Raw genomic sequence first — 19,868 nt, 5'->3', positions numbered from 1 at the left:
CCTGGACAGATAACGAGTGCTAGAAGGAAGCTACGTGATATTCTGTATATGGACAGGGAAATAAGGGCATTGTATCCCTAGCCTCCGCCACCACTGCCATGCAACTTGTGTCTCTACTGGTGGTGCTCCTAGCCATGCCGGTCATGTTGGGGGTCCCCAAAGACCCCAATAGTCTGCGGGGCCCCCATCGTCTCCACGCTGGCCCACACAGCTCCCCTCGATCCGGGTGCAAAATGCGGAAGTCTCCGGGTCCCGGTACAAACCACCAGCACCACAGCGCTCTGAAGGACTCCCACGACAGAGCGCTGACTTGTGACCAGCACTTCCACCGTGAGTACAGCTCAATGGTCAAAAAAACTAACTGTATTTTGACTTAAAGCTGAGACTTTTGCTTTAAAGTGACGTCTTTGACTCAACATCTCAAAGGGTCAACTCTGGTGCGCCCAACCCGAAACAGGGAAGGTTGTTAAAATATAAAAAGCTGTCCTATGTCGGCTGTCTGGCGGCCCTATTCTCAGGCTGCTGCCATCTCGCTAAGACAGTGACAATTATTTCAGTGTGCCTTTTGAGCGAGGGAGGAAAACCCTGCATAGTGCATGCCCGTGACGCGCCTTTCGGTGGAAAGGAGGCCAGCCGCAGAACACAAACAAACGGATGAGTGATTTGGAAGTTGCTTTTAATCAAGGTCACATTGAATTAATTAAGAGGAAGAGGTTAGGCTTCCTGCTTCAGGAGTGCGTATAGGTTAGCTGTTGTCTTTGGGGGATTGAACACACAGCACATTATGACTGGGAGTCAGAACCTAGGGCCGGCACTGCATTGCAGAAAGCAATCATTCGTTTATTTCATTGAGATTTAAGGGCACTCTGGTTGCTCATATCTTTTTAATCAAGTTGACTTTATTCCGACAGTTGTTAATTGGGACTGTGCGCTGTTACGAGGCGTACGCGTCCTCAGAGGGCAGTGTTTTCCTCTTCAGCATTTGAGTGTGATTGCGTCTTCATTCTCTGCATGGTCTCTTCATGGCTTCCCCTCAGTCTGCAGCCTCCACCCTGCCGGGCCCCATGCTGCCTGTTCTCTAAGTGGACTTCCCGCTGATAATTTCTCTTATCCAATTCCCCCCCACTAGGCCCCGGAGAAAATGTGCCAGTTGGAAGTGCGATGCATGCGATCAACCCAGCCACACCGCTAGAAAACACTAAAACAAAATAAGTGGGCTGTGGACGAACGGGTTTAAAAGTGTTCAGACTTGCGAAGAGGAAAAAACAACCATAATTATCGTGTTTGTGTAGGGGGGTGGGGGGAGAGAATATAACAGCGGTTGATGGACGTGGTTCAGTTGATTGTTAGTCATTCAGCATACCGCGACAAAACTCCTCATGCGCTCTTTGTGTGTATGTCCTACAATATAACGGAAATTCCACTGGAGGGCGCTGTTTGGTAATGAATGTTGGGAGGGTCACCAGGCGAGACATGAACTGAGTAGCCTGGGTTCGCGGGTGTGGGTGCAGAAAAAGTCCCTTTTTGTTATATTCACATCCTCTATAGCCCTACATTTGGGCTTCTCTCCTGTAGCATGTTACATCATTTTATCTGAACCATATTTTTTATTACTTCATGTTTGTACTTAAGTCTTGATAATATAATATAGTCTTAATAAATAAGACTTTATATAAATATATCAATAAATAAATAAGTATGCCACTTAAAATAGGCCCATATAAAATATAGTGTATACATAGAAGCCTATGCAATAGTTATAGGTCAAATTTGTCTTTGATTAAATTATTTAGTTTGTAGAATTAAATGTTAAGATGTAACTGATATAACATTGACATAAATTACCAATATTAATTTTAATTTCTGGTTTTGGTATTTTAAATTTGCCCTTTCCATGGCAGAAAGAAAACAGTAACTTACTATACCCAAGGTTGAGCTGAACCTTGATATCCTATTTTTATAAAACCAATCTCAGGTGGAAGAATGAAAGACAGTGAAGCAGAAGTGAAAACGTGTGCTTTACCTTGTATTCCCTCTCTGAGCTCCAAACACATCAACCCACCGTGCGCCGGGGTGGGATCCAGGCTGGAAGAGGTTAAATTTCCTCTCTGGGATACATTGTTCGCTCTACTGAGGGGGGGGGGGGGGTAGAATGGCACATACCAATTGACGAGGCATTCCGCTCTCCTGAATGAAACGCGCTGAACGTGAAGTCGTGCTCCCTCCGCTGAGGTTCGGGGGTCTACGCGCATTTGGGGGATCACTAGAATCTTGCAGCAGAACTTCACCGCAACAAACTGATGGCAAAGTTGGATTTGAATTCGGTCGTTTTTGGATGAAGGGAGTTACCGACACGGGAGCGTTGTAACGGAGCCGAGGACAGCAACTTAAAAAGTTTCCGATCTTCACTGACAGATTCAAAAGAGGACTGAAATAATGTGACTCCCAGGAACCCGGTGTGGAATACAACGGACGCTCGCCTGCAACTTGAATATCAGTGTTTTTCGTTTTTTCATTTTTGCACAAAGGAAATAACCTAAATTAATAAAGAGAAACGTGTGGATACTGAGCGCAGAAGGGATATGAATCAAACCAAAGGATTTATCTTCATGTGGTTCTCCCGTTCACTTTAGACTCACGATTTTTGATTCGAATCAAAAGAGCGCAAATTCAGATTTTAACATTTGAAAACTCGTTTTTCTTTTTATTTCTTGGGTTATTAGATTTTCATTCATACAAAGCCAAAGCAAACAGATAACTTGTAAATCGGGTTTTACTTCAAACTCGTCATTGCTTTTGTGCGCTCCTACAAAAGCTTTTTTATTTCTGGATTATTGTGTTTTGGATTTTGACGTCAAGATTATGAAGGAGCGGATGTTTGGATTGAATTCTGAATAATTTGGATCACGCCAGACATTTTTTTTCATCCGAGGGACGTTGAATAATGTCTCCTACTTCTATTGGAGTAGCATTTCTAGTAGGACTTCTCCATGTGTGCTCAGGTAAGCATAGGATGAGCATCTCTTTTCTAAACAACAGCATGATCTATGTTCCTCTGGTTGCAGTTGTGCCGGTGGTAGAATACACCACTTCTGGATAAAAAGAAGCGCATCTTAGACAAAACACAACACAAACAAGCTTTAATCACTTCTGTAACTTGCCCTGGTTGTAATGGATTTATTTCCCCGTTTTTGTTGAACGTATTAGCAATTAAACCTTAATAGTTAAATTAGTGAATGGATTTCACAAACACGAAACCTCGGCCTATTTCATTTCAATACGTAATACACGTCTTGGGGGCCCCTGTATGCAGTGAAGTCCCCCCCCCCCCCCTTAACATCACTCTGATATGCACGTCTTGTTCCACATCAACAGTACCCTACATTTTGAGAACGTTGTATCCTTTCTTTTATTCCTCCCTGACCTAAAAAAGTACCTCCATTCTGGTGATGGTGTCGTAAGGAATAAGGAACTGTGCTACTTTAGAGAGCTGAGCTTGCACATAGGCACGATAAAGTGCTGAATCCATGAGCGCTAAGTGAAGAGAGCAGCTGTAATCTGTCATTCAGACAGCCTTGGCCCCCTTCGGACCCAGAGTGTCCATGTTTGTCATGGTTCTGTCCAGGGATGACCATTACTGCTGATTGCAGGCTATTCACAGAGCCTTATTGGCTTCTCTGGACTATACTATATCCCAATGTACCACATTGTATTGTTCTGTTATGTCTGCTGTTTATACAACAGCCCCAGAGAGGGACAGTACTGTATGGGGTGGTGGTGGTGGTGGTGCTGGGGTTAGGGTTGGGTGTGGGTGTGTGTGTGTGTGTGTGTGGAGGGGCACGGTTCATCGTAACTTACTCCACACACACGCTGCTCATCTCAGTCGTGTCGTCATGGTCTTGCTGTGCGGCGCGAGCCCCACGTTTCCGGGTCACTAGGTCCAGTGTTGACGGGCAGCCAATGGCGGCCACCCGGGCTATGATACATTAGAGCGAAGCCTTTGTACCCGGCAAGCAAACAAGAGCGTCCACCGCCGCGACAAAAGAGAAGGGGGACTCGGTGGAACCTGTTCATGCAGTTGAGGTGAAAAGAGGAGTTTGCTTAGACAATATTTGGCGGTTTAGAGGCCGACAATGGGCCGCTTGTTTGGTTTCCATGCAGGCCTCCATCCACGTTGTTTTACAGACAAGGTACCGGGGTTCCAGCCAGGTGGTGCTGCCTGACACCAGGGTCTGGTTTACGGCGCTATATTACAGCCTCCGCCCGCCTGTGTAATTAACTATAAGTAACAGTCAGGGTAATTGTTTTCAAGTTAAAACCTGAAGGGGATACCTTAGTGTGTTTCCTAATGTCTCTAAGGACGGGGTCTTTCAGCACCCTGGGAACCCAACCAAAGGCAATAACACTAAGGCGGAGAAGTATAAGTGAAGACTGCAGGGTCTTATTAACACCAGCATCACCGCAGCCTTGTGGTGGAACAATTTGAGCTAATATATCTTTTTTGTTTTCCTCTAATATGACATCTCTTTAGCGCCGGCTGTCACTTCAGTTGCAGCTTTATACTTGACTTGACTCAGTGTCTGTCTGCAGGCGGACATTGTAAACCTATGTCTGTGTGTGACTTTGGGTCTCTCTCTCTCTCTCTCTTTCTCCTTCTCTTCTCTTCTCTTCTCTTCTCTTCTCTTCTCTTCTCTCTCTCTCTCTCTCTCTCTCAAAAGCACTTTATCATCATAGAGTTCAAATGTTAGCTGAACCTCCCAATTGCTTTTCCCCCTGAATTGAGTCTTTGTTTAATGGTGAGTTAAGCAAGCGCCCTGCGTCTGCGTCTGCGTCTGTGTCTGTGTGTGTGTGTGTGTGTGTGTGTGTGTGTGTGTGTGTGTGTGTGTGTGTGTGCGCGCTCCAGACCGCGAGCATGCAGGAAGACAAAGCAGTTCCCATGCGCTGAAGGCTCAAACGCACCGCCTTAAACCTCAGGAACTGCGCCACCGTGATGGAGGAGAGGGCAGAGATAGATCCCTAGACCAGACCCCCGCAATCATCCACTACAGGAAGCCGGGTCAGGGGTCGGATCGGAGGGGTCGTCTGGGTTAGTCCCATGTTGGGGTTTTTGGTGGGGCCGGCTGGGGGGGAATGTTCCTGTCATGACCGAGAAGAGACCCCGCAGACATGACGGTTTCCAATTACGCCCAGTGCTATGGATGTGTGTGATGTGTGCGATGTCTGTGGCGAGGCGTCAGAAGTTGGAGAGGCGTGAGAAGAAGAAGAAGAAGAAGAAGAGGAAGAGGAGGAGGAGGAGGAGGAAGAGGCCTAGCTGTAGGCCGAGATGAAGCTGTCAAGCAGATGCTGGCGCAGACCGTTGATGCTGGATTATGGAGCTGCTTGTCAGGGAAATTGGATTACACACCACTTTACCCCGAAGAAGAAAAAGGATTCCATGTTAGCCGTTAATAAGGTGGTTAGGGGGGTGACATTGTTGTGTGAGGGGAGGGTCTTGGGGGTGAGTTCACGATGGGAACACTGCTCGCGTATTACCAGCGGGATTAATTGACACAGAGACGACTCGTGCTTAGCAAGCTTTTCCGTAAAAGTGGACAGCTTGCATATGTGTCTGGATTATATATATATATATTTATATAAATGTGTCTGTGTCGTACAGGCAGCAGAAAGATGAGTACAGAGACAGGGAGAGGGAGATAGAGAGATGGCCAGTGAGACAAATGTGACCGCGCCGGGCCCTTGTGAAACTTGTGGTGGCTTGCTGATTGCTTCCTTGGTTTGTCTGAAGGCTTTCTAAATTGATGCCTTCATCCATCTCCGGCTGTCCTGTTATCAGGTGATCTATCCTAGGCAGACAGGGAGCGCTTGTTATCTCCCCCCCACCCTCCCTCCTAGCCTTTGCAGCGAGCTGCACCTTTCCTCGCCTCAGAGTCTGCGGTTCAGACCAGGGTAAAGAGAGGTGCGGCAATCCAACCTTGTTTGATGGGAAATTATACTCTATAAATGCCACATCTCTCGAGATAAGGAGGTTATTGATTACCAGGTGTGGTTGGTCGGGGTTTGATGAATCAAACCTCTCGCCCATGAGCCTGATTATGGCAGTGTCTCTAGGAGGGGAAAAAAACATTTGAATCGCCGCTGTTGTAAATTTTTGTCGTAATTATGTTTAATCATGATTGTGCTGATGTGGGCCCAAGAGGAATGTTCTGCTTTATGACTGCAAGCGGAAGTGTGTGTGTGTGTGTCCAAGGATAGGTGTGCTTCGACGCCCGTGTGTTTGTGTATTTGTAAATGTGTGTGTATGCCTGCCTGCGTTTGTGTGTGTGCGACGGCGTGTATTTGTTTTTGTGTGTGTGTGTGTATTTGTTATTGTGTATCTTGTGTCAGGGCCAGCGCCTGACTATGTGTCACAGCTGAGAGTTTGTGAAGAGTTTGTGAAGAGGGCAGAGGGAGTGGTGCCCTGTTAATCAGTCTCTACCCCCGCATCACACACCACCACCACCTCCACACCACCACCACCTCCACACCACCTCCCCACTGAGTGGAGCGTCCTCCTGACAAATTGAGTCCTAAGTGGTGATAAATAGCGGCCGCCCTCCGCCCCCAGTGTGGGGATGATATGACAGGACTCAGTGGGCTCCAGGGCCAATTAATGGACCAGGGCCCCCGGGGTCACACCGGCCTGCCTCTGCTGTCCTCTCACTCACACATTCCTCACTCGGTGCACACACACACACAGACACACACACATCACACACACACACACACACACACACACACACACACACACACACACACACACACTCTCAGACGGACAACAGATGCACACAGACACACACACACACTCGAGCACACACACACACACACGCACGCACGCACGCACGCACACATGCACACTTATTGAAGCCTTCCTTCAACTTTTCACAATGTATGACTTTTCAACCGAGAGGGAAATAATAAGAAGTTTATGAAGTATTGTGCTCCACTTTCTGTGCCCCCTGTCGTGGTGTTGCATGCTGGGATATTCTGGAGGTGGGAGTGTGTGTGTGCGTGTGTGTGTGTGGTTAGATATATCGGGGTCCATGAGAGAACTTATCTCGGACGTGATGCGTGCCTTACACAGGTGTGAGGTGTCGGGCTCCACAGAGCTGCTCATCTCGGTAATGTCCACTAATGCCGTTAATATTATCCTAATCCGAGCCGAGCCTGGTTTAGACCCTGTGATCCGGGATTAGAGGGAGATTCGTTCGGTCAAATCACACATAGGAATGTGTGTGTACGTCTTTGTGTGTGTCGCAGTGTTGGTCCGTGTGTGTGTGTGCTTGCATATGTAGGCATTATTATGTGCCTCAGTGTATGTACATGCATATTTGTTAGTGTGCATCAGTTTGTATCAATTTGTATGCGTGTGTATGTCAATGTGTGTGTGTGTGTGTGACTGTGTGTGTGTATCAATGTGTGTGTGTGTGCACTTGCATATGTAGGCATTTTTGTGCGCGTCAGTGTGTGCATGCATATGTGTTTGTGTGCATCAGTTTGATTCAATTTGTGTGTGTGTTTGTGTGTGTGTGTGTGTGTGTATCAATGTGTGAGTGTGTGTGTGTATCAATGTGTGAGTGTGTGTGTGTATCAATGTGTGAGTGTGTGTGTGTATCCATGTGTGTGTGTGTGTGTGTGTGTGTGTGCGTGTGCGTGTGTGTGTGTGTGTATGTGACAAAGTGGCTGGTGGATGTAGTTCAGCGTGCGGCCACGGCTAAACGTCAGACGGACCAGATAGGGCCTAAAAAAAAAAAAAGTTTGGTTCCTGTTGGTTGTCAGTTGAGGTCATGGGTAGGTAGGGAATTTATTTTATTTTTTTATTTTATTTTTTCCAGCGGCAGCGAATGATAGGTAGGTTGTTTTCATTTAAAAACGAGAAAATTCGCTCATCCTTGTACAGAATGAAGAGGTGCTGTACCAAAACGTAATTATAGTTTGCATCAAAAACATATTTTTTTTTTTTTTTTTTTTTTTTTATAAAGCTCATAAAATAATTTGGGTCGCACATAAATTGACAGGGTCGGTCGGAAACCGGAACCAAACAAAAAAATTTTTTAGGCCTAGCCTGTGTGTGGAGTTACGATGAACCGTGCCCCTCCACACACACACACACACACCCCATGGTAACTTTTCACCTCACGCTAAAGTTACCATGAGGTGAAATAAATAAGGAGACCACTCCTAATGATGTGCCCGCTCCGACCATGCCGTAATGGGGCTGAAAGGCCTCTTTAATTGGATTAATTACCAGACCCACTTGGCGTCAACGGGGTCTTGTTCGCTGATAGGCATGTCACTTCTGAGACTGGATTAAGATGGTCCGGATAACGACGGTGATTATGATGCGCAGGAAGCATCCACGTGACCACACGGGCCCGTCCCGCCGACGGTATTCAAATCCCCCCAGAACGGAGAGGTCCCTCTTTCCAGAGCCTTTTTGGAGGCGAGTATTGGCTGTGAAGGAGAGTCTTTTTCTAGCTCGCGTGGTGTCGACGTGTGAGTGTAATTAAATTACTTAACATTGCTGGGTGTCTCATTTTGGTGTCTGTCTGCGTTCCAGCAGACTAAGCCCTATGGACTGAAGCATAAACTGATTAGGGACTCTCCTTTTTTTTTTTTTCCCCTCCTTGACGATTGATGTTATTACTGTTGGTAAGCTGTTGTGTTTTCAAGCTCAGTGGGCCAGAGGGGAGGGTCGACATCACAGACGACCGGCGGCTATCAGATCGCCGTGTCGCTTTGTGCATGTTGCTGTTGACAGTTGATGGCGGACAGCGAGCCCAAGCGATGGTGGCTCTGTGTGGGAATGATGAACGGCTCACCCTTATTGGATGAAAGATGTTCCTAGGTGACTGGCTGTCTGATTTCCCCAATGGGATCTTCAGGAATTGGGGGGCCCAGCTTTTAACGCGCAGTGATGATTCATAATAATAAAGTAAGGAATGGGAATAACATTTAATGACCTGAAGGACACATTTCAACATCGTGCTCACCTTTCTATATAGAGAGGAACATTCAGGTTTGCAGAGAGGGGCAGAGATAGAGCTGAAACATGGAGCCCTCTCTCTCCATCCCCCGCCATCCCCCCATGTTATTTTGCCCCAGTTTTTGCCTTTTTTTTGTGGCCGGTCAGCGGCAAATCCTTTCATAGATAAAGCACGCTGACACGCACAGAGAAAGAGAGAGAGAGAGAGAGAGAGAGAGAGAGAGAGAGAGAGAGAGAGAGAGCCTGCGGAGACTGAGATGTGCCGGCCGCTTTGTGTCGCCGCGACAGGGCGGCTGTAAGGCGGTGGAGGAGGGGAGAATGTTCATCGGGGTCTAAGGGTGTGTGTGTGTGTGTGTGCCTGTCTGTGTGGGTTTGTATGTGTTTGTGCATGTGTGTGTGTGTGTGTGTGTGTGCGTGCGTGCACGAAGGTGTGTGTCGGGTTGTGTGTGTGTCCGTGGGGTATTACAGTATGTGTATCTGTTCGTATGTGTGCGTGCATGTGTGTGTGTGTGTGTGTGTGTGTAAGTACGTGCATGCGCGTGTTTTTGGGGTTGTGAGTGTGTGTATGTATGGGTCTTTGGGGTTGTTCAGTGTGTGTGTGTGTGTGTGTGTGTGTGTTCGCTGTGGGGTTTAGGAAAGGAGGAGAAGGTGGGGGTGGTGGGGGTGGGGCTGGTTTACACAAAGCCTACCCTGGGGTGGAGGATGAGGGGAAGGGCTGGGGGTGGGGGGGGGGGGGTGGAGGGAGCAGGAGGGAGGACGAATGGGAGGGGGACATGCATGAGACGGCGGCCCAGGGAGTCCTCCCGATCTGGGGCTCCAAGATCCCCGGGGGTCCCTCGGCGTGGATCTGCTGCTGAGGGCCGACAGCGCCAGATACCGCCAAGGAAAGGACTGAAGGTTTCGTCTTTCCCCTTGCTCTAGAGACGGACCCAGGGAGGGTGCTGTGGACGGGGGGGGGGGGGGGGGGGATAGGTTTTCTTAAAGTGCTGAGCAGACTGAAAGACAGTGGTTGGAGGAGCCTCTTTGATGTGGCAGCACAGCAGGGGGCCCGGGTCCGGCGGGGCCCTTGAGTCTCGCTACACTCGGCACACTCCTGCGCAGAGACTGTGCTGAAACTTCCTGAAGGCCTGGTGCTGGCCGCCAGGCCCCGGGGCCCCAGTGGGATGCAGGGTTGGCTGGGCCCTGGGACATGGGCTCGCTGGGCTGGCTGGGCTTTCAGCTGTGGTGCAGGAGGAGCTGCATGCGGCCATGTGGGGAGCTCTTGTGGTGCATTTTAAAGAGGCTCAGACCCCCTCCCTCCCCCTCCCTCTCTCTCTCCCTCCCGCCGTCCCTCCCCCTTTTATTTCCCCCTACTGAGAGATGGCATTGTGGAAAACTTCTGTTTTGCCCATTTCCCTCTTATTCTCCTTGAGTTAACCCCCCCCCCCCATTCCAGCCTCCACAAGGCCTAGTCTATTGCCCCCCCCTCCCCCCACACACACACTCTATCCTTCCCATCAATGGCTTGGATACACTTTTGAAATGCTAAAACCTCTCTTTAGTTATAACTGACGGGGGGGAAATACCATTAAGCTGAATAGGCGGTGGAATAGATTGAATTAGCAGTTAAAAGAGAGACTGTTAATTGGTTGATTAATACCCTCGGTCCCACCCAGTTGAGCTCCGGCCATTCAAGACTCCCACGATTGATAAGACTGCTCCATCTTCATGCGTCTTAGTTGATTGACAGGTCGGACGAGGACCAATGAACCTCTTCCCGAGTATATACCCGTCGTCGGCTTGGAGACGCGTTTCACACTGTTCGCTTTGAATTGGGAGCCGTCTTATTTTTAGCATCGGCGCACCTTGCGCTGTGCTGTTGGGATGCCAATAAAAGATGGCTGGGAATTCAAAGCAAACAGGGTCTCAGATCTCAGCACTGGAAGCGTCTGGATGAATCCAGCGGAAATGTTATCAGAACGGGTCCTCGGGCCATTTCAGTCGCACAAAGGGATGGTGATAAAGACAAGAAAAAGTGGGGGATGCGCTGTACTTAAAAAGGAAGCACGCGGAACGAGTGCCATAATTACCGAGGAAGGTGACCTTGGAATTCAACCATAGAACTGCTGTTGTTGGCGGAGCCTCCGGCGTAACCATGGCGAGGAGGCCTCAGACTGACTAGCTGAATTTACTGCATGTAAACAACTCGGGAGATTAACGCCAATCCGGAAACGTCAGCGGCTTTACGTGGCCGTAAAACAACACGGTTTATTCCTGATACCAGTATTAACAACACAACAGCCGCTTGTAATTGCAGGGTTTCTTTCTCTCTCCTCCTAACTCCAGATTGTCTCAAAGTGGAGTGAGCAGTTGTTCATACTCACTTAGCCCTGTCAAGATGCATTCTGTACGTCCCAGCCTTTTCAACAGGACTGATACAGTGCACTTATTATAATAAGAATAATGGCAGCTTCAAGAGCTTTTCAACTGTAAATACCACTTTGAAAGACCTGTTTTCTAACCCTCTCTCCTGTAACCCCCCCCCCCCACACACACACACACACACAAACACAGGCTGCTTAAAATGCACCAATAGCAGTTTCCCACCCCCTCTCTTTCTCTCCTCCAGCCCCCCCTCTACAACCTATCTAGCCCTTCCCCCCTCCCCCCCTCCCCCCCTCCCCCTGACTCCAACGCATTCAAACTCGGACTCCTTTTGAAAGGCCTGATTGAATGAAAATTGCAGTTTGGAAATATATCTGTTTTTTTTGTGTGTGTGAATGCAAACCTTTTGCAAAGTTTCCAAAGTTTAATAGGAGACTCTCTCCCTACAATTGTGGGGCTTGCTGTCTCCTTGGCTGTCAACATATCGGAGAAAATAAAGGGTCTGCACACACTCTAACGAATGTTGTCCGACCTGATTGTTGTGATTTATTTTCGGCATCCAGTCTTGACAGGCTGTGTTTATCCGTCCTCATTATATCCCATAATAAGGACCTACCTACCATTCATTTCTTCCTTTTTACCTCTAGCCTGAGCTTCTAATGTTAATGATAGGCACTATCGGGGCAGGCTGAAATGAGGCCAAACCAGTCAGTCTGGACTCTTAGCAGTGCTAGCATCAAATTAAAGTATTACACTTGCCTAGCCCTTTCATTTTGATTGAGCTAAGCTTATGCTAATCTCTCCTGGGATTGTTTTATTTACTTTTAATTTGTTCATTTTATTTTATGAATTTGGTTATAAACTTGATTATACCGTTCCCGCGGTGTGCTTTTGCCATTAGTGTTCCCATTCCTCTACCCCCACTCCCACTCCAAAGGGAAATCAAGAGTTTCTGTGAAATGTCAATAATCTCTGTAACGGTTTGTGGTTTTGAATGCAGCAACACTGTGTTGTGAAACAGGGAACAGGGATGCATGTACAATCAAGTCCTCTTTAGCGTTCGTACATCTCAAAGAGATCTTACCACACACACTGTCCCGTATACCTGTACAGCCGGGTCTGTTGTTTTACGCTCGTTTGAGTCAGTGTGTGTGTGTGTGTGTGTGTGTGTGTGTGGGGGGGGGTGGGGGGGGTCGAGGGCGAGGAGGTTCATGTGGATGTTGGACAATCGACAGAATTTTCAGTCGCCGTCTGGAAGAAGGGGGAAAATGTAATTTCGTTTTAATGCGTCTGGAGCAGGGCTCCTTGCGGATTCTGCCCCTTCATTAAATTCTGACCGAATATCTCCTGAGCATCGCATGGCAGGTCTCGCGCCCCAGTGTCCTCTTTCCAGGCCGGGGGTGTTGAGCAGTTGTGGACGGTTCGAGTTCCATGGAGCCTGGCCCAGGGCCATGCCCCCCCCAAAGACCCAGGGATGGTGTCTCTGGACCGGGGGGCCGCCGGGGGGGGGGGGGGCGGGGGGGGGGGGCTGGCTCCACCGAGTCTCCACCTCTAGCCCCAATCTGAAAGCCGCGTTTCACATTATAACAAAAAAAAAAAGTTCAACTTTATTTGCAGCTGCAGCACAGGGACAGACACGGTGAGGCCTCACATGCATGCATGCATGGAACGCAGGACTGCACACACACACATTGTCAGCGTGGCACCATGCGCCGGGATCGGAGCCCTTTAACCTTTGGGCAGCAGAAGCCGGAGTGCTGAGGCTCTGTGTCCGCCGTAAGCATGGTGCCCTTGACCGAGGAGCTGGAGCTGAAATTCCCTCTCAACACCCAGCTGTCTGGGAGATTTGTTTCCGAATGTGTCCGGGCGAACATTTCAAATAGCCTACATAAGCTGTTAAGGTCATCAGCTCAGTGGACAGACAAACTGAAACACGAAACCCCTTCCAGCCGTAGAGCCATATCGGGCCTACACTCCATCAGCTAAATAACATGTAAAAAGCATTTGAGGGTATTATTTTTTAAGGCTATACCCGCCCTTCGCTCGCTGTTGGCAGCCTTTCAGAGGGGTTCTTATAGTTGGCACTGGGCCCACATGCCGTGCACTGTAGCGCGCTTGTGCCAGCTGAGTGTGCACCACCAGCCCACCTTCTCTGTACACACACACAGAGACACTAACACACACACACACACACACACACACACACACACACACACACACACACACACACACACACACACACACACACACACACACACACACACACACACACAAAATCACATACACACATACACTAACACACAAAAACATATACACACACACTAACATCCACACACACACACACACACACACACACTAACAAACACATACACTAACAAACACATATACACAAACATATACACACACACACTAACATACACACACACACAGACACACACACACACAGACAAACACACACACACAGACAAACACATATACACACACACACACACACACACACACACACACACACTAACACACGCACACACAGCCCTCCCTTCCCACCAGCTTGCTCCATGCCACCTATCACAATCTTGTCATGGTCGGTCACAGGACCAGAAATACCTCAGGCCGGCCAGAGAGTGACCTTGGGACCTAAAGACCACAGGACCCCACAGTGTACACCACTCGCCCTGCAGGGTGGAGGTGGAACTGCATGGAGTTCTGCATGGTTATGCACAGAGAGAGCACTCTGTACAACGATTGCAACCATACTGTTTTATTTATTTTCGCACATTTGGCCTGATTCTATTATAGGGCCGGATTGTATTACATTTTTGCTTATTAATGTTACTTATTGCTCAGGGAACCATCCGCACAAATATTTTTAGAAAGCAGACGATAATTTGTAGCCCGGTACTTTCATGGGGTCTCCCCTGACGACGCCCCCCCCCCCATCCAGCGGTTTAGAGCGAGGAGTCCGTAGTAATGAGAGCAGCGCGGTCTCATGCTGGGAAGTACACGGAGCAGCATATTCAATTAGCCCTCCTCTCTCTTTGCTACAGTGCTGCGGGGCACTTTGATCCAGCGCTGGTCAAACCTCATTAAGAACGCGCCTTGCAGGGGAACAACATAACAAAATGGGATTGGCATCCTGTTTAATATTTTCGTCCAGTGGTCAGCTAATGCATTTTGGGCTTGGTTGTGAGAACATAATAGAACATACACACTCGAGAATCAAAGTTCTTGCTTGTTTCTTTTTTCGCCAATGCCAATCTCGGAACCACACAGTCAATATTTAATGTATGGATAGTTGGGAAGTTAGTTTTAGAGTGTGGTTCGACCCACTGTGGTGCTAGGACCTTACAGCAATTCTTGGACTTGTGCCTCAGTAATAATGTATTGTATTCGTTATTAATACATAAATCAATGTATTGCAGCATATTGACCGGTGTTGTATTGATCGTGACCCCTGTTACAGACCAATATGTTATTTGCAGCCTTGGTATACGTCTGTTGTTAAGCTAAGAATGATATTAATTACTTCCTAGTATTTCTTCTCCTCCCTGCTTCTTAAACGATTTCCTTGGGGGTCCCCTAAGAGCCTAAACCCTCTCTTCTAGGGCCCCATACCCTGGAAATCCTATAGAACATGAATTCAGGCTTTGCTGCAGCTTGATTAGTTCAGTCTGTGCAAGAGAGCGAGAGACATAGACAAACAGACAAGTAAGACGAACAGACTGTTTGCTTCCATCCAGTCAGTCCCATCTGCCTTTGTTCCACGGCCATTTTGACAGCTCTTCTCCTAACAAGCCTTTCTGTCCCCCTCTGCGCACCGCGTCCTCGCCTCGCCGCTCAGCGGCTACGATGAAGCACAGCGTCTACGATGAAGCACAGCGTCTCTGTGTATCTGGAAAAAACACACACAGGAGGGCACGGCAGATACGCCGGCCTTTCGGCCTCCTCCAGAGTTTGAGAGCTTCCATTCGTGTTCCGTAATATTCAGTGGAGCAGGCTTGCATGAGTGAGGTCTGCAGCTCAGCCCCAATTGGATCCCGCGGGTTAATGCTCGAAGTGCATTATTTTCTCGCTCTTGCTTCTTTGAACTTTTTTTTTTTTTTTTTTTTTATAAACGTGGCAGGCGTACCGTGTCAAAGCCACTGCAGATGATTACAGCATGTGGTGGGTTACACCGAACCATACTTCTGAAAGTCTAGGAAATCTCAACGCCTGTGAGTGATTCATATCGGCTGTTATCGGCCCATATCTTAAATGTTGAACCGGGGCCTGGTAACAAAGAGAGCTGGGGTCATTAGATGCAGATAAGGGATCTCTTTGTTTCTGGGCTTACACACTCAGCGTGTTATCAGACCCTCTGTTATCTACCACTTCACTGTTTTATATGACATCAGGACTTCCTCTGCAGTTTCGGGGGCTGGAGAGAGAGAGAGAGAGGGTGTTAGAGAGGGTGTGAGAGAGAGCTAGAGAGAGAGGGAGAGGGAGAGAGGGAGAGAGGGAGAGGGAGAGAGAGAGAATGAAAGATAGTGCTGCCATTGTCGGAGCTCCAGATGGGAGCCCCAGCCCCTGAGCAGGACGTGCCCCCGTCTCCCCAAGGAGCACTCTGCCTGGGCCCGTCTCACTGCCGACCCGGCCTCCCATCGCCGGGGGAGAACCGGCGATGGGTTTCCCAGCTGACAGGAGCCGGCGCTGAAGCTCCAGGCTTCACGGGCCTCCATCGGGTCCTCTGGTGATGATGAGTGATGGTGATTATGCCCAGATTCCTGGAGCTCATACGGGCACCCTGTGGCCTAGTAGCACCGGGAGAGCCGTCGTTGTCGTCTCTTTCTTCGTTCAGTGTTTTTATGTCTTCTACAACCACAATATGTCACCGTTGTGTTTCCTACTGTATTGATTCATTCATAGACCCACAGTGGAGATGTTGAAAGCACGGCGGTGAAATGACTATGATGACTGGTCTGGGGAGATACTGTTGTTGTGAACTCGTCGTCGCCGTCAAAAGGCAGATGCGAGTCTTGCCGCGGGTAAACACATAAATCGAATCATCTTTGTTTGCCAAGGTTTTTCCTTTGTGCGCTCTCTATTCTCATCCCCAACGTCCCCTTTTTTCTCGGTTTCGTATGACACAGCTCATTGTCCAGAAAGAGTTGAACAGCTCGAGGGGCCTTTGGGGAACTGCCTTTGGTTTGTAGGAGATTATAATAAAGCATTGTTTTATTTACACGTTAATGGCAGCTTGGTAAACAATCCGAGATTATCTTCGGTTAAACAAAATAATCATTGCACCGCTCAAACCAACCGCACGACATTCACTCGACCCGTTTGTGTTTTTTCCTTAGCGGCCTCTTGTGTGTACACACTTTGGCGAAAAGCATACATTTAACTTCCCTCGACGGAACAAAACGGTCGGTATGGCAGTACTTTCTAGAAAAGCGATATCTGCTCTGGAGGGGTGCTCTGGTAACCAGCGGTAGAAACACGAGCCCGGTGTGTTTGGTAAACCAAGACAGAGACACAAGGAAAGAAAGAAGGGGGGCCCATAAAGATATCTATCATCCCTATTCCCCCTCTTGTATTCCCACATACACACACACACACACACACACACACACACACACACACACACACACACACACACACACACACACACACACACACACACACACACACACACACACACACACACACACACACACACACACGCACACACACGCACACACAGCGGGCTCTAATCCTGCCTCTTAGGAGGGTAAGTGATAGCCCTGTGTTAGCATTTAAACCCGGGCCGGTCTGATGATGCGAGGGGGCAAAGTCATTCATGGGGTGCATTCCAGGTTAGCACTCTGACGTAGACGTTAGGCGCGAGATTCTGTTACCCCTTTCCTGCCCGCGTCACCTGATCCCCGGGATTACCATACCTGCTCTTGTCTCTTTCTCTCTCCATCTCTCCCTTCCTTTCTCTGTCAGTCTCTCTCTCTCTCTATCTCTCTCTCTCTCTCTCTTTCTTCTCTCTCCCCCCTCCCCAATTTGTTATCTTTCACCATCCACACCCCTCAATAAGCCCTCCACCTTTAATTCATCCTATCAGCAGGGCAGTGTTTTGGCTTTTTTGAATTGACTGTCCCTAGCTGCTAGTGGGCGGGACCGCTGTCTACCCCCTCCCCACCCAACATCCTCCGGGGACCCGCCCCTTGTTCTTATCTCTGCCATAAAGCCCTCTAAATCCCCCCTAATCACAGATTAATGGGTTTTAAAGATAGGGATTGGCCGGCCCTTATCTCAGACCCATATTCCATATCGGCTCAGCTAGAGGTCTGATACGGCGGCCCGCTGTGTGGCCGGAGCCACCATCTGGTTCCAGCTCGATACTTCAAACTCTTAACTTCCCTCCTCTTTTTTTTACGACGTACCAAACAAAGACCTTGGCCGTCTTTATGGTCGGAATTAAACTCTTTGTCACCTGGCCCGGATTCATGGTGCATTGCTCACGTTGTCTGAGGGCTTGCTGACCATAATGGTTCTTTATCAAGGCTGTGTCTGTATCCCGCCGTGTTTGAATGAGTGGCATGGACGTGGCTGGGTGAGAGACAACATACTGCAGTCCTCCCACACTCCTGAAACCTGTAGAAGGTCTCTCTCTGGGGGCGGGGTGGCCAATACAGGTGTCCTCCTCCTGCCTCTCAACGGCTACGAAAGGATAGACGAGAGCGAGAAAGAAGAGGAAAAGAGAGATTTTGGTTCTGGACGCTCCTTTTGCTGCTGTGTTCAGTGTTTCTTTCCCTCGTCCTGCCCTGTGTGAGGGCGTCTGTCTGTACCTTTATAATGCTTGTTCCACGCTTCCTCCCCCCCCCACAGAATTCCTTTGTTAGTATTTCCAGAAGTGGGTGACCCTGGCTCTCAGTGGAGTGGTGTTTTAAAACGTATAATACGTGCGTCTGCCTCGGGGGATAGGTTTTGGTGTTATAATTGCAGAGTGGGGACTCTGCAGTGTTTGAAGCAGCACCACTGTGTTTTTCATTTTTTTTCGACTGGCCTGACCCTTCGTCATCGTCGTTTCTACCCTGAGGATGCGTGGGCTCTCCTGTTCCAACCCCCCCCCCCACCCCCCCCCCACCCCCCTCGTCTACAGTTTTCTACATCTCACATAGCCGTATCGATCCCTTCCTCTGCAGCGTATGACTTATGACTCCATAGTTCTGCAGGGAAACGCAAAGCAGCGCTGTATTGATCCGCCTGTTTTTTAGTTAAAACGTTAAGGCCTGGAGGGTTTTTCCGCAAAGTGTACAGCGGTCGGCTCTCTCTCGCTCCGTTGTTGTTAATGAAGTGATAAGTGCATGTTTTACATTAACGTATGCGTTATGTTTTGCATTTTAAAAAATGTTGGAAAGGGGTTGGCAATTAGATTGGATGTGTGCAAAAGCAGGGCAAGCAAGTGCAAGCTGGTTGAAATATAGATTCATATCACATCTTATCATGGTGCGTGGTTAAAAAACTGGTTTAGCCCCTAGAAATGCGCAAATCAATACAGAACTGGCAACAGTAATGCGATTTCAACTGTGTTCCTTGCAATCTGATGGACAGCTCCGTGACCTTGGTGGCGAAAGAAACAGGGCAAACCACCACCGTCATTGCCAATGATTTTACTCTGCTTATCTTTCAAACTATATTTATATCTGTCACAGTATTGGGTCAATTTACCAAGTCTCTGTTGAGCTTGGAGAATTTTCAAATAGTGTTATTTTCTAGATTTGGAGAGGGCTCAGTAGGCCTTGGCTGGACTGGTTAATCGCTATGAAGACGTTAGATGTTCCACTGTAGTGAGAAGTCACATTACAGGGTCCGCCCTTAAGGAATGAGTGAGGCAGAGCGAGCAACAGGTTTGGAGAAAATCTGTTGGGTTAGAGCGCAGAATAGAGAGGGAGAGAGAGAGAGAGAGAGAGAGAGAGAGAGAGAGAGAGAGAGAGAGAGAGAGAGAGAGGGAGAGAGAGAGAGAGAGAGAGAGAGAGAGAGAGAGAGAGAGAGAGAGAGAGGAACACACTAAGGGTGAAGACAATCCCTCGAGCGCAGAATATATATATATCTAGAGAGTTAGAGAGAAAGAATAAAGGATAGAGAGGGAGAAAGAGAGAATGAAGGATAGAGAGAGAGAGAAAGAGAGAATGAAGGATGGAGAGAGAGAGGTACAAGCATGAGGGTGAAGAGAATCGGGCCCCAGGCAGCGATCGATGAGGCCCTTGCAGTGCAGGTCCCAGCCTCCCCTAGTGAGACTTTGGATTGCATGAGCTCATCTCCCATTCTCTGTCTGTGGTTTTAGGCTGGAGGGAGCAGGGCGGGGGGGGGGTATCAGAAACAGCCCAGAGGGCATTTGAGAGCAGGAGAGACGTGGGGCCAGCATTTGTTTTGAAATAACAGAGGGGTTAGAGAAGCCACGGTTGAAACAACGACTCCATCGACGGAGGTTCAGCGCGGTGCTCGACTAGTCTAC

At 48.6% G+C, this 19,868-nt stretch overlaps 1 protein-coding gene across 1 annotated transcript in view; it reads left to right on the top strand.

The window, feature by feature from the left end:
- The first annotated feature begins 2,166 nt into the window (after positions 1-2,166).
- robo1 (roundabout, axon guidance receptor, homolog 1 (Drosophila)) overlaps positions 2,167-19,868 on the top strand; it is a 164,731-nt gene continuing 147,029 nt past the window's right edge. Inside the window, exon 1 of the mRNA XM_056610764.1 lies at positions 2,167-3,002. Coding sequence (XP_056466739.1) covers positions 2,945-3,002 — 58 coding nt within the window. The 5' untranslated portion in view covers positions 2,167-2,944. The remainder of the gene's footprint in view (positions 3,003-19,868) is intronic.

Source organism: Gadus chalcogrammus, chromosome 16 (genome assembly GCF_026213295.1).
Source record: "Gadus chalcogrammus isolate NIFS_2021 chromosome 16, NIFS_Gcha_1.0, whole genome shotgun sequence".
Classification (NCBI taxonomy): Eukaryota; Metazoa; Chordata; class Actinopteri; order Gadiformes; family Gadidae; genus Gadus; species Gadus chalcogrammus.
Note: the sequence above shows the minus strand (reverse complement) of the source record. Positions and strands in the feature narration are given on the sequence as shown.